Source organism: Mastomys coucha, unplaced genomic scaffold (genome assembly GCF_008632895.1).
Source record: "Mastomys coucha isolate ucsf_1 unplaced genomic scaffold, UCSF_Mcou_1 pScaffold21, whole genome shotgun sequence".
Taxonomy (NCBI): domain Eukaryota; kingdom Metazoa; phylum Chordata; class Mammalia; order Rodentia; family Muridae; genus Mastomys; species Mastomys coucha.
In genome coordinates, this window is record NW_022196904.1 from 119,605,744 (window position 1) to 119,619,530 (window position 13,787).

Genomic DNA, 13,787 nt, shown 5'->3' on the forward strand with positions numbered 1-13,787 from the left:
TGGCCTATCTGCACTCGCTACGTAGCCCAATGGGATAGGCTCAGCATAGAGCATTTAAGGGCCTAGGGTGTGGCCCCGGGGGTCAGAAGAAGATTGTTCAAGGTTCTTGAATAAACTGCTTAAAGAAGAGCTCTTGGGTTGCGTCGTTCTTGCTGGTCAAGGCGGTCGCGACAGAATGCAACATAATGTAAGGCTTAATTCAAATCTCTTTACCGTACTGAAAAGGATTTGTTTTAATAATGTGTAAATGTTCCACACTTAACAAGCTGAAAAAACTACTTCTAGTAGTTTTTTATAGCCTTCCCATAGATCCTTTATCCATATTCACCAGCTGTTTTGCCATATTAACTTTATCAATTTCTTTCTACATTATTATTAAATGAGAGATGGGAGACTATCCCTTTCTCCTGCTTCTTTGGTCTCTTATTTCTTGGGAATAAGTTTTTCTTTTTGTCCCACTCCCCACCCCACCCTGTGACAGGATTACTCCGTGTAGTCCTGGCGGTCCTGGAACTCACAGAGATCTACCTGCCTCTGCCTCGAGTGCTGAAACTGAAGGCATGCGCCACCACTGTCTGGCAAGCTTATTTTTATATAGCATAAAAGCTTCAGGAACTTTATGTACATATTGCAATCGTTTCACATTCAAGCTTTGCCATTATTCTAGAACTAGAAGTATTTCAAACGGGAGAATTTGGGACTATCTGCATAGATACAATGAGGTATCTTGTAATTGGGACCTAATCTAAACCTGCAATTCATTTTTGCTTCATATACACCCTACACTGCCAGAATGGTAACTTCATACTCTATTTTAACGGGCCTGCTTCAGTAGTAGAGAAATTTTCCAATTTCAGACTGGTAATGATTACCTTGTCATTTTTAAAAACTAAAAGCAACCCATAAATTTTAGTTTACCTAACATACCAATTAATATTCTGCTATCATGGACAAATACCTTTATCAGCTGTGTATTATTTAAAGACATATGAGATGTTAGAGAAACCTAAAACCTTACCCTTATGATGAAGGAAACATGAAAGATGTTTTCCACTGTACGGGGGAAAGAGTGTGGATCAACCACAAAATCAAAAAATGACATTGGAGTATCCGCTATAGAAAAAAAAGAAAAAGACAATCTTCAAAACACAAAAGCAATTATTTGTTACACCACAAGGTCTATGCCCTAACATTCACCAGAGATGAGAAGGAACACGCAGGCCTCCTGCTGTGGGGAGCAAACTATTCGGAAGGTCAGTTTGGCATTTCTACTAAAATACAGATAACTGACCTGACAGCCATCCAAAGAGCCACCCTCAGCGATAGTGGCTCTGACATACTGACTTATACAAAGATCCCACCTCAGCCGTTTGTACGACAAAGAACCTTCCCAGTGATAAGGATTACTAACTATATTTATGATACAGCCACCCCATGGAAAACCCTGAAAAGAATCAGGGCAAGTTGAAGGATGTCTAACAAGGTCTACAGGAAAAAGCCATACTGCAGAAAGCGTGTATCATGATTGATTAGCTTGGAAAAAAGAAAAGGAAAATGAAAGTACCTCCTCCCAAACTAAGGACATATATACTTATTTATATGAAATAAACAGAAAACACTATTAAAGCAGGTACCCATTTGACAAGTGACCAAAGTGAGGAATAGAAGGGAAGTAGATAATTTTCTGGGGGCTGGCAACATGCCTCTGAGGTTAGGAACACAGGGCCAGGCATGGACGTTATACACAGACATATAGGCAAGCAAAACACCCATATACATAAAATAAAAATAACAAACTTTTCTTTAAAACAAAAAATAGTGACCTAAAACACTTTTTAACTTACTTTATCAACATCATATGAGGTATTAAAGAGGAAAAGCTTCATAAAATATTCTTGACAAAAAGAGACAGATATTGTCTTCTGCCTGTACCTCCTCACTCGGGAGGCTAAGGCAGGCAGACTGCCATGACTTTGAGGCCAGCCTAAACTACTGAGTTCCAGGCCAGCCTGGGCAATAAACTACTTTACAAAAGAAACACAGGAAAGAGTTACAGTAACTCAAATAATATGCAACTAAAAATGCCTTTTAGATAAAATAACCTTGCAGAAAGTGACAAGCCTAATAAACAACATTGGCAGCACTTTTAACTTGACGCCATACTTACGGTCTTCTCGAAAGTAGGTCTGCAACAATCCCAAGATCCTCTCTACTTCTTTCTCAGTTGCTTCTTGGTGAGATTCTTCCATGCATTTCAACTGGGAAACAGATCATAACAGGCTCACATGCCTGCCACACAGCAGTTAACAATCTTGCCTTCCTTGGTGCATATCCAAACCTCAACATTTTGGCTGGGTTTGCTAGCTTTTAAACTTACATGTCTTAAACTTTACAGTGTAAAAAAAGTCTTCTCATTTTCAGTAATATCCTTATATTCTTAGTAGACAGGTTGATGTTACCAAACAGTGTTGCTCAACTGTCTTTAGGTTAAAACAAAGTCACAACCAATGGTTTTGGACACTAGTTCTCGACTGGATGTGATCTTGTCCTACAGGGGTCAATATTGGAGACATATTTGGTTATAGCTGGTGTGGTGCTGTTAGTATCTAGTGAGTAGAGGCAAGAATTCTAAACATCTTAACAATGCCCAGGACAGTTCCCTCACAATAGGAATCACACAGCCCTAAGGGCTGACGGTGCTAAGGTTGAGAAACTCTGGTTTGGGAAAAGTAACTAAAACCATACAAGTAAGTGAAAGTGGACAATCCAACAACATGTTAAGAGACATCTGAAATAAAATATTTGGATGACAAGAGCCCGACTCTAGACCATAACACTTAGATACTTAAGAGGTTCTTTTGTTAAATAGTGTCAGGGTGTTACTACCTATGTAGCTCTGGCTGGCCTGGTCGCATGTAAGCAAAGCTGGCCCCAACTCCACCAAAAAAAAAAAAAAACAATATCTGCAAAACAAACCTGAGCAGGCATCGAACGCTGCTCTTCTATCATGCGAGGTTGTCTTGGCCGATCACTTCGTGGCTTTGGCACAGGGAATTCTCCATGTATTGAGCCCAACCTAGTGAACAAAATACGCTTTCAGGTCTTTTTTTGTTTCTTTTATAAACAAACCCCTTTCACTGACTAAATAAAAGCTGGTGGTGTAGCATAGTCAACTTCGGGGCAGACGCTAGTGACAGAGATTCAGGTTGAGACATCTTCTCTGCTCCATGTGTGTTTCTATAAGAACTTGAGTTTGTCCATCAGACGCCCTCTCAAACACTTCCCTGGTGCTCTGGACAGCAGGAGCCGCATCTGTGGAATCCTCCCATTTAGCCCCTCACCTGTCACACAAAGGCAACTTTTTTTGGTTTTGGTTTTGGGCTTTTGGTTTTTCAAGATAGGGTTTCTCTGTGTAGAGCTGGCTGTCCTAGAACTCTCTTTGTAGACGAGGCTGGCCTTGAACTTACAGACATCTGCCTACCTCTGCCTCCCAAGTGCTGGGATTAAAGGAGAGTGCCACCACATCCAATTAGAGCCAACTGTGCTGAGAAAGATGAGCATGGGTCTAGGTATGGCAGGGTAACGGCTCACAACTGAGGGCATCTAAAGAACCCAGCTTAACAATGGGATTCTCTATCCCCACCCCACCCCCAAAATACCAACCAGCAAACAACAGAAACTAATCCTAATACAGCCATCAGTTGCAGTAATACATGGATCATGTACAGTTCAAGGTCCCTAGAAACTAGTCCCATTTGCTTGATATATTTGAAATGAACGTATATAGGATACAGATGGAGAAAGATTAATCTGCTCATTATCTCAATGTGGTATCTCCTATACTATAGTGTTAAAAGAGAGGCTTTGAGCCGGGCAGTGGTGGCGTACACCTTTAATCCCAGCGCTTGAAAGGCAGAGGCAGGCAGATTTCTGAGTTCGAGATCAGCCTGGTCTACAGAGTGAGTTCCAGGACAGCCAGGGCTATACCAAAAAAAAAAAAAGTGCCTTTTGGCAGAAATAGCTACTCAAACACAGACAAGATCCCATTGGGAAACCTGATCATTTGCTGATATTCCCTAGGGAAAAGTTACTGGAGGCACCCAGGTTAGGACCAATGGGTAAGTAAAGCTCACCACAAAGATGAGGGAATGCACATCAGAGGACAAGGCAACATAAGTATGGGGCAGAGTTGTGAGCAATTCCTATGGCTACAAACTGGGCTGGATAATGACAAAGCCTAAGGCCTTCCCTTTACATGCCAGGACTTAAGACAGAGATTAACACTGAACAAAAACAGACTTGGAATTTATCACACAATTAAAAAGCGTGGTCTTAAAAAATGTGTATAGTTTATACAATAGTTCTGAGCATCTCAGTTGCCAGAGGTATGTTATAAACACCTGGGCCAGGACCTACCCCTGCTATAACCCAAACTGCACAAATGATTCTAATATAAACACTACCAATGTCAGGCTTAAAAGAATTAGAGACGGGCTGGAAAGATGGCTCAGCAGTTAAGAGCACTGAGTTCCAGAGGTCCTGAGTTTAATTCCTAGCAGCCACATGGTGGCTCACAACCATCTGTAATGGGATCCAATGCTTTCTTCTGGTGTACTCATATACATTAAATGAATAAATAAAATCTAAAAAAAAAAAAAATTAAGAGACCACTATCCCAGAGCTATAGGACAAAAAGGACTAGACCACACTGGTCAGCTGCCCCTGCGAAAGGACCCATCGGGGAAGAAGCTATACACTTGTAGGCTGTCCTAAAAGAACCAGCAAGAGCCATCCTTGGTTTGTCACAATACTAGATTAGCCACCTCATTTCTTAAGTCGAGACAATGAGCTGGTTAAATAGCCTTCAAATACAGTGAGTGATCCTGCAAATACATAATAAACAAACAATAAACTAATAAATAATAAACTGCCATAATCGTAAGATACTCTCAGTAGGAGCCTTCATCCTCCTGCATGATAAAGATTTCAGATATCATAAACAGATTCAGAAACATGCTACAGACCCCAAAAATCCCTGACCTAGAAAGCAGACTAGCCAAGAGAGCACCTCTGTCAAGTCCTGCTCAGGGAGGACAGAGGCCCGGTGACGAAAATGACAGCTAGAGTCTCCCAACAATGGCTTTATGACTCTGACGTCCTTACTACTTAAAAATCTTTGTCCCACTGGGCGGTGGTGGCGCACGCCTTTAATCCCAGCACTTGGGAGGCAGAGGCAGGCGGATTTCTGAGTTCGAGGCCAGCCTGGTCTCCAGAGTGAGTTCCAGGACAGCCAGGGCTATACAGAGAAACCCTGTCTCGAAAAAAAACAAAAAAAAACAAAAAAAAAAATCTTTGTCCCTACGTAAAAATGACTTAAAGTTTACAAATTATGAGTATGGCTAGTCTGTTGGATTTTGAAAAGAATCTTACAGAAAGTGGAATGTATGGGTTTTATTAAAGGTGTTCTCTGCTGTTTTGCCTGATATTTTCCAGGAGTCATAGACAATTAATTCAATATCAGTTCTGTCTTCATCCCGGATGAATTCTTCAGCTTCTAGTGGATTTACACCCATATGTGTCAGCTACAAAAAAAAGAACAATTGAAATGTAAATAAAGAAAATATCCAATCAAAAAAAAAAAAAAGGAAAAAGTTAAACCACAGGCAAACATTCTCCAAAGTCAGTAGAAGCCAGAAGGAATACCTGTTTTCATACTAGTTCTACTTCTTATTGCAAAGAGAATCTTCCCTATAGATCCCTATTCAAAAGTACCTTCAGTTGTGAGAAAATACTCCCCAATAGACTGAGAACTTTTGGAGAGACAGTGAGATGATTTGGCTTAGCAGTTCTCAACCAGGACAATTTTGCCTCTAAAGGATGTTTTTTGACAGTCGACAACTGCCATGCTGTGGCACCTAGTAGGTGGAGGCCAGGGACACTGTCCTATAGTGCACAGTAGAAGCACTCAAAATAGAGAGGTTCCCAGCCCAAACGGCACTTGTGCTGAGGCGGAGAAGCTCTGTTCCTTTCCATTCCAGCCTAAGGGGCTTGAGAATGGCAGGCATGGAGCACACAGAGACCTACTGGGGTACAGGCAGCTCCACCAGGAGCAAAACCACACCGGCAGGGTCACTAAAGATCCCCAAACCAAGCACTCCAGCAGAGAACCAGAAGTTTAGCTGGCTCTCAGATCTCAGTGACTGGCCAGTTTCATAAAAGGGACCTCAGACTATCCAGAGAGCAGTAACACACAAGGAGAAACTCCTAACAGTGTCTCTTCCTGAAGAGACCTGGCAGCAAGTCAAACAATCCTCTTCTCTCTAGTTTACAAAAGTGTATTAGTACAGCCAGGTGTAGTGGGTATTATATTATATTAGTTTCTTAGGAAAGAATGCATTTATTTTATCAGGCAGTAATATGCCTAGAAGTTCTTAAGGTAGTATGTACAAACAATAATTAGAAAACCTTCAATGCAACCAGTTGAAGGGGGTAAAGGAAGCAGCAAGGGCCCAACCAGAATGGTTCTCCTCCACTTGTTTGCTATCCAGTTCAGAAGGCCTCACTATGTAGCCCTGGCTGGAACTCAGAGATCTGCCTGCCTCCTCCATCTGAGAGTGCTGGGATTAATAGCATGGGTCACAACATCCAGCCTTCTCTTTTAATGAATTTCTTTGGGTGGGTTTTGTTTTTTTTGTTTTTTGTTTGTTTGTTTTTGGTTTTTCGAAACAGGTTTCTCTGTGTAGCCCTGGCTATCCTGGAACTCACTCTGTAGACCAGGCTGGCCTTGAACTCCACCTGCCTCTGCCTTCCAAGTGCTGGGATTAAAGACGTGTGCCACCACCACCCAGCTGTGATGTTATTTAAAGGTTAAAGCATAACTAACTTTTATTTTAAAAACACTTAGCATGTGTATGTCAGCATTTCCAAAATGCACTGTACTTCACAAGACTTAGTTTAAGAAAACAGTACAATTTTAAAAACAACAAATTGCAAATAATCATGTTCTCATGACTCTAAGAAGTAATCACTTTATCTGGTCCAACCTCACAAAATGTTGACTTTTTTCCGACACTGGGTATTAAGCAAAGGGCCTTTCGGATGCTAGGCAAGTGCTCTACCACTGAGCTACCCCTTCACACCCCCTTTTCTGCAATTGTTAAGAGAGGGCCTCTTCGTATAACCCAGCCTTACAATCCTCCTGCCTCAGGTTCCAGAGTAGCTGAGATGATATGTTTGTCCCAGCACACACAGCTTAAGCCATTCTAATAACCTTTTAAGCATAAAAGCACTGACAAAATTCAGTGTTTTACTGGGTGTAGTGAGGTAAAGGACATGCCTTTCATCCCAGCACTCAGAAGGCAGAGGCAGGCAGATCTCTATGAGTTCCAGGTCTGTCTAGTCTACAATGTGAGCTCCAGGATGGCCAGGACTGCAAAGACCAAAAACAAAAAGTTATTCTACTCTTGGAAGTATGCATCAAAAAAGTTTTAAAACTTCAGGTACCAATGATTCACATTTGTTAAGAGGCAAAGGTGGGTGAGTTAAAAAGTAAATTCAATACAAAACCACCCATCATATTTGTATGGTTTTAAATTTTTTTTCCTGTATAACAAGGTCATCTACAGCTGACCTCTATCCTGAGCTGCCCTCAACCTCCACCTCCACGGTGTGAGCTCTGGTCCAGCCTAGGACAAATGTCCTAGAATGACCTAGAACACTTAGGAAGTAACAGAGGAAATGGCTAATAAATAACCAGACCATCCAGAGTCTTAGAAGAGAACATTAAGAGGTTTCAAACTGCTCAAAGCTTCCACCCTAAATTCCAGCACTCAGAAGGCAGAGACAGGCAGATCAGTATGAGTTTCAGAGATCTGCTTAATTTGTTAATGTCTTAAGATCTCCGTAGAAAACTCTTAAGACCAAAAATATAAGAGAAAACCATCTGCAAACTGATATGGGCAAGTAGAGAATTAATGATATAATAAGATGTTTTTAAGAAGCATTTAATTAAAATTCTGTAGCCTTGAACTTACCAGAGTTTCAACGTATCTTAACATGTCAAATGAGCTCAGGTCAGAGCGTAGCTGTTTGGCTTTCTCTTTGCCCAAGTCTGAAGCCAGAACAAGAAACTGGGCATCTAGAACTGCCTCTCTTGCTCGTGACACTGTAGAATAAGAAATACATGTTAAGAAACCCACATAATCCACAGGTACTTCCCCCAAATTTCCAAATACTTATTAGGATCTTTCCACTAGGCCAAAATAATCCTCAAGAGGCTGGAAATGGGCCCATGGAAATGGAACTTCTCAAACTGGTTCCCTCCCACCACACCAAAACCTCACCCACAGTGTATGAGTGTTTTCCTGCATGTATGTACACGTGGTATGTGTGAACCTGAAGCCCATGGAGTTCAGAAGAGGACAACATATCCCCTGGAACTGGAGTTAAGAATGGTTATGCGTGGACACGAGGGTGCTGGGAATCAAACCCCGGTCTCCTACGAGAGCAAGAGGTGCTTTTAACTGTTGAACCATCTCTCCAGCACTGACAGAACCATAGTCTTTCTTTTTTTTTTGTTTTTTTTGTTTGTTTGTTTGTTATGAGACAGGGTTTCTCTGTGTAGCCTTGGCTGTCCTAGAACTCACTCTGTAGACCAGGCTGGCCTCAAACTCAGAAATCCGCCTGCCTCTGCCTCCCAAGTGCTGGGATTAAAGGCCTGAGCCACCACCGCCTGGCCATTGTCTGTTAATAACCCCAGTATAACAAAGACTTGGGTGGTTCATAACACCTGACTCTCAGACTCCCACATTCTCTTTGCCATCCTCACCTGAGCTGATGCAACTCCCAGGGAATGGCTACTACAGGTAGGGAGAGATGATACAAAGTCTGTAGAGGAAGGGTTCAACTGAAGGACAGGCTGAGCTAAGGGGGCTGGGTTTTACAGCCCCTATCCTATGGGTCACAGAGGATCTGAAATAGTAGTCTAGGAAGACTCTAATAGAAGGCAAGCCAAACAAACCCTGTCAAATTCAAACAGAAATGCCTGTGCCCAGCATGCCCCTCAAGGCCACTTTCATTTGAGCCAATTGATTTCCTGAAGAATCCTCACCAAAATAGAAAACACACAGCTAGGAAACTCGTTGGCTCTGGCTTTTGTTCTTAGCCATCATTTCTCTTTACAGAAGGGAAGATTTTAATCATCTCAAGAGTCACTGAAGAAGTGACAGAGAAAGGGAAAGCAGGTGCTGGCTGCGGGGCTCTCATCTACAACCCCCACCTTGCCCAACAGCCCCATAGTCTGGACAAGAGCAAGTTCCCTGCAGAATTAAAACAGGTGTAACACCGATGGGTGCCAAGCGGGGAGACTCTTGAGGGCCCAGCTGAGTGAATAATTTTGTCTTCTACTTTAAACGTGGGCAGTAGTTGAGGGAGGTAGCGTGGAAGAAGTCAGTAAGACACACGGATTGTTAGGTAGAGTAAATGAGCCAATCACAAATGAGACCGTGGGTCCAGGCTATGACGGAAGAGAAAGCTTGACAGGGAAAAAGTAGAAGAGGCGCCCCAGTCCTTCAAGTTCTGGAGGTGATTTAGTGTATGTTGTAAACCAAGAAGGCGAACTGTAGGGAGGCCACGGCCACAGGAGGAAGACAGAAGGACGACACTCACTAAACTCTCTGACGACGCAAACAACCAGGCATCCTATCCTTAAGACCATGAAGAACTGTGGTTAGCCGGGAACAGGGCAACCCCAGCTTCTCTCCTCATCACTGCAGTTCCCCCTTCTGTTCCCAAAGCGGTGAGAGAGGCCTGAAGAGGACATGGTCTGTGTAGCTGTCCTCGTCTCCCGTCTCCCGTCAGGGAGTACACCCACCTCCATCACTGGAGACCAGCCAAAGCAGTTGTCACTACAACCAACTGCTGCCGCTTTTAATTCAAGTGAAGATTGTGGTTTTAAGCCCCCATGGGGCTGGGGAGGAGGTTCAGCAGTTAATACAGGATACTGCTCTTCCAAGAGGCCTCTGGGTGGGGTTCCCAACACCCTTGTCAGACAACTCACAACCTCCTAGGCCACTACCACTAGGTTATAGGCGGACCAACAGCTAAAGGAAGGGAGACCAGGAAGGAAAAGGAAGAGGACCCAAGGCTAGCTGCATTCCTCTCTCGTTCATCTAGCTGCTTAATGGAACATACAGAAGCAGCTCTCAAATTCAAGCTAGCAAAAGAATCACAGCTTCTTTTTTCCTTCTGGAGCCAGGGTTTCTCTGTGTGGCTGTAGATACACAGGAACTGACTGACATTATAGACCAGGCTGGTCCTGAACTCAGAGATCCACCTGCCTCTGCGTCCCCAGTGCTGAGATTAAAGGTGTGTGACATCACTGCCAGGCTCATGGAAGAGGCTTCTTAAAACAGACTGTATAACTCCTCCCTGATTCCCAGAAATCCGTGAAGAACCCTACAGTATACGCTGATACAAATGCTAAGTACACAGTGAGAATAGTATTGTTGCTAAAATGAAAAAGGCTCTGGCCCTGTAGGGCACTAGTAAATGGGAATTGTGGAATGACAATGATTGGCTTCTATAAAAGTAATCCAATGAGGATAAGCTGCAATAACAGATTTAAAATCACAAGTTACCTTCATTAAACAGAGTGTTGGCTTCTTCAAGGACCTCTGTTAGTTTGTCACCAGCATTCAGTATGTCCTCCCGGTTTTCTAATTAAAAGAATACAAACTTAGGGAACTGTGCACAGCCTTCAGTAGAAAGTAGCCACTTACAGTCCCACTCCTCCTTCCTGGGTAATGATTAGAATGCCTCTATCTCTTTAACAGAAAAAGGCTTTATCTTTTACAGAAAGAGACAATGCTGTTTCATGCAAACTGAATGTCTGTGTGTGCAGAAGGCCTAGGGACAACCTTGGATGTCCCAACCTTTGCCTTTTGAGACAGGTTCTCACTAACCTGGAACTAGCCAAGAAGGCTAGGTGGGCTAGCCAGAGAGACCCAGGGTCTCTGCTTCCCCAAAAACGAGGATACAAGTTTACAGCACTATTTTTAGGGGACGCTCTAGGGGGTTTTGAGGAATCTTAATTAAGGTTGCAAGAGAAGCATTTGCGGACTCAGCCATCTCCCCAAGCCCCCAAAACTTGAACTCTTGACAGGAAACACTGGCTCCCCCTATGTAACCTTATTCCAAAGGGATGGCTCTTCTGCATCCCAATTCAAAGGCTCGATAAGAAGTGATTGTCAACTTCTCAAGCAACAGGCTCACCTAGAGAGCCACACAACAAACGCTTGGGCCTACCCAGCATTTCAGATTCAGTGCATCCGAGCTGGGCAGGCGAATGTGCATTTTAGCAATCTCAAGGGACTCCACAGCTCAGGCGCCCACGCGGAGCAAGCTAGCTAGATTGAACAAAAAGCACCTGGTGTTACGTGCTTGTCTTCCCTACTGGCTGGCTGAGCTCAAGCAAGTCACCACCAGATCTGGCCTCTCGCTTTTCCAGCCAGCCATAGAGCACCTGCGAGCCCGCCACCAAGGTCGCGTAGGGTGCACTTAGTAAACAAGCGAAGGCGCGCTGCTGCGAGCCAGTGCAGACCGGGCAGCGCCCGCACCTCCGGCGCCTTCCCCAGCCACGGAACGCCGCCGGCCCGTGCAGCCCCAAAGCGCCACCTTACGTTGGACGGAGTTGATGAGAGCGCGGTACTGATGGCGGATCTGGCGGCACAGGCCCTGGTCGTACTCGGCCTCCAAGCAGGCCGGGTCCATCAGCTCGTCCCCGGAATCAGACAGATCGGAGTCGTCCAAGCTCGGGCGCTCCGCTGCCTCCCTGCGCTCCGGCGCGGCGCCGCGGCGAGCCAGCGGGGACCGCGAGCGGGAACGGGATCGGGTGCGATCCCGGTGCGGGTCGCGGCCCCGACCCCGGCCCTCAGACCGGCGGCCGCTGCTGTCGCCAGACATCGCGCCAATTCGCCTTGCAACTTCGCAGCGGCGGAAGTTCGCGCCAGAAACTGAAACCCCCGGCTGGGCTCTAGCGCCGGCTCTAGGCGCAACGCAGCTCCCCGTAAGTCGCGTGAGTGCACAGCGACGCCTGTGGCCGGGAGGTCGGCGGCGGGGTTGGCTGTTTAAGTGCTGGCAATGGTTCTCCTTTACTCCACACTGCAAGCAAGAGACTTAAGGACTTTGGATATCTGACCCTAGTGCCCTCCCCACTTAGCCATGCATCTTCCTTTGCGTCTCTTTGGCGTCTCTGGCCTTGGGGAGGACACAACAAACAAAACAGAGTTCCTTGACTGTATCATAGTAAATACCTGCACCACCACAGCAGGTTCACAGCTGATTCTCTAACTACAAATATCCTCTAACAGGTCTGAGAAAGATAATTATATGCAATGTGGTTTCAAAGATACATGTATACATTTCATTCCATGTAATTGTGTATGTGCGCGCACTGTGCACAAGCGTGCATCTGCGGGTGCAGACTGGAGGTTGGCTTCAGGGGTCTTCCTCTCTCAGTTTCACATTTTTTAGATGTGTTATTTGCATACATATTTATTCGCGTGCATACTGTATACCAAATGCATGCAGTGCCCTCAGATGTCAGAATAGGCCGTGCAGACCTCCTCTGGAAAGGGTTTGTGAGCCGCCCTGTGGATAATGGCCTACTTCTGTGAGACCATGTGCTCTTAACCTCTGAACCATCTCTCCAGCCCACTCTCCACATTTTTTTACCATAAGGTATCTCCAGCTGAACCTGCAACTCATCTTTTTGATAGGACTTAGATAGCCAGCAAGATCTAGGGGTTTTCCTGTCTTCACCTCCTCCGCACTAGGATTATAGATCCAATATTGCCATGTACCAGTTTTTATGCCACCTTAGGGATCCTGAGGTAATCTACCCTCCCACTTCTCCTTCCCCTTCTTCCATCTCTCCCTCTCACATAGGATTTCATGTAACCAAGGCTGGCCTCAAACTGACCCTGTAGCTGAAGATAATGTTGAGTTCCTGATCCTCCTGAATCTAACTACATCCCAAGGGCTGAGTGGATTTTGAAACCAAGATCCAAAGCCTAGTGGGCTCATTGCTACTGAGGTATCATTGTTCTAGAGCTTCCGAAGAAAAAAGAGCTAGGAAGGTATTAACACCCTTACACATACATAGCTGCATCTGTTTATATGGTATATTGCTGGGTTAACTTAAAACACTAATTTGCATTGAAATCACAAAAGAGTGTGTGGGGAAGAAGGGTTGGAATGTGATTGATGAAATCCACTATTCTCTATATTAACATAGACTACTGAGAAGAGGTGGTCCAGCAGTTAAGAGCACTTACTGCTCTTACAGCGGACCTGGTGTCAGTCCTCAGTATCCACATAGTGGCTCACAACTGTCTAGAACAACAGTTCTAGAAGATCCAATACCCTCTTTGGATTCCTGCATATATTTGATACATGTAACAACACCAGGCACACATGCGCACACATAGCAAATGTGCACACACAGCAAATCTCTTTAAGAAAAAAAACCGCAAGGACTGGAGAGATGGCTCAGCAGTTAAGAGCACTGAATGCTCTTCCAGAGGTCCTGAATTCAAATCCCAGCAACTACATGGTGGCTCACAACTATCTGTAATGAGTTCTGATGCCCTCTTCTGGGGTGTCTGAAGATGCTACAGTATACTTATATATAATAAATAAATCTTTAAAAAGAAAGGAAGGGCCTTCTTTGCCCCATCTACTGCGAGAATGAAGACCATTCTCAGCAATCAGACAGTCGACATTCCAGA

General features: G+C 44.5%; 1 protein-coding gene across 1 annotated transcript in view; it reads right to left on the reverse strand.

Annotated features, from left to right (window-relative positions):
• The window catches only part of Nsmce4a (NSE4 homolog A, SMC5-SMC6 complex component), a 15,999-nt gene extending 3,946 nt beyond the window's left edge, over nucleotides 1-12,053 (reverse strand). The window contains exons 1-7 of the mRNA XM_031388553.1: nucleotides 11,679-12,053; nucleotides 10,638-10,715; nucleotides 8,034-8,164; nucleotides 5,431-5,582; nucleotides 2,977-3,076; nucleotides 2,168-2,258; nucleotides 1,019-1,113 (exon numbers count right to left, since the gene is read on the reverse strand). Coding sequence (XP_031244413.1) covers nucleotides 1,019-1,113; nucleotides 2,168-2,258; nucleotides 2,977-3,076; nucleotides 5,431-5,582; nucleotides 8,034-8,164; nucleotides 10,638-10,715; nucleotides 11,679-11,961 — 930 coding nt within the window. The 5' untranslated portion in view covers nucleotides 11,962-12,053. The remainder of the gene's footprint in view (nucleotides 1-1,018; nucleotides 1,114-2,167; nucleotides 2,259-2,976; nucleotides 3,077-5,430; nucleotides 5,583-8,033; nucleotides 8,165-10,637; nucleotides 10,716-11,678) is intronic.
• Between the last annotated feature and the right edge of the window lie 1,734 nt (nucleotides 12,054-13,787).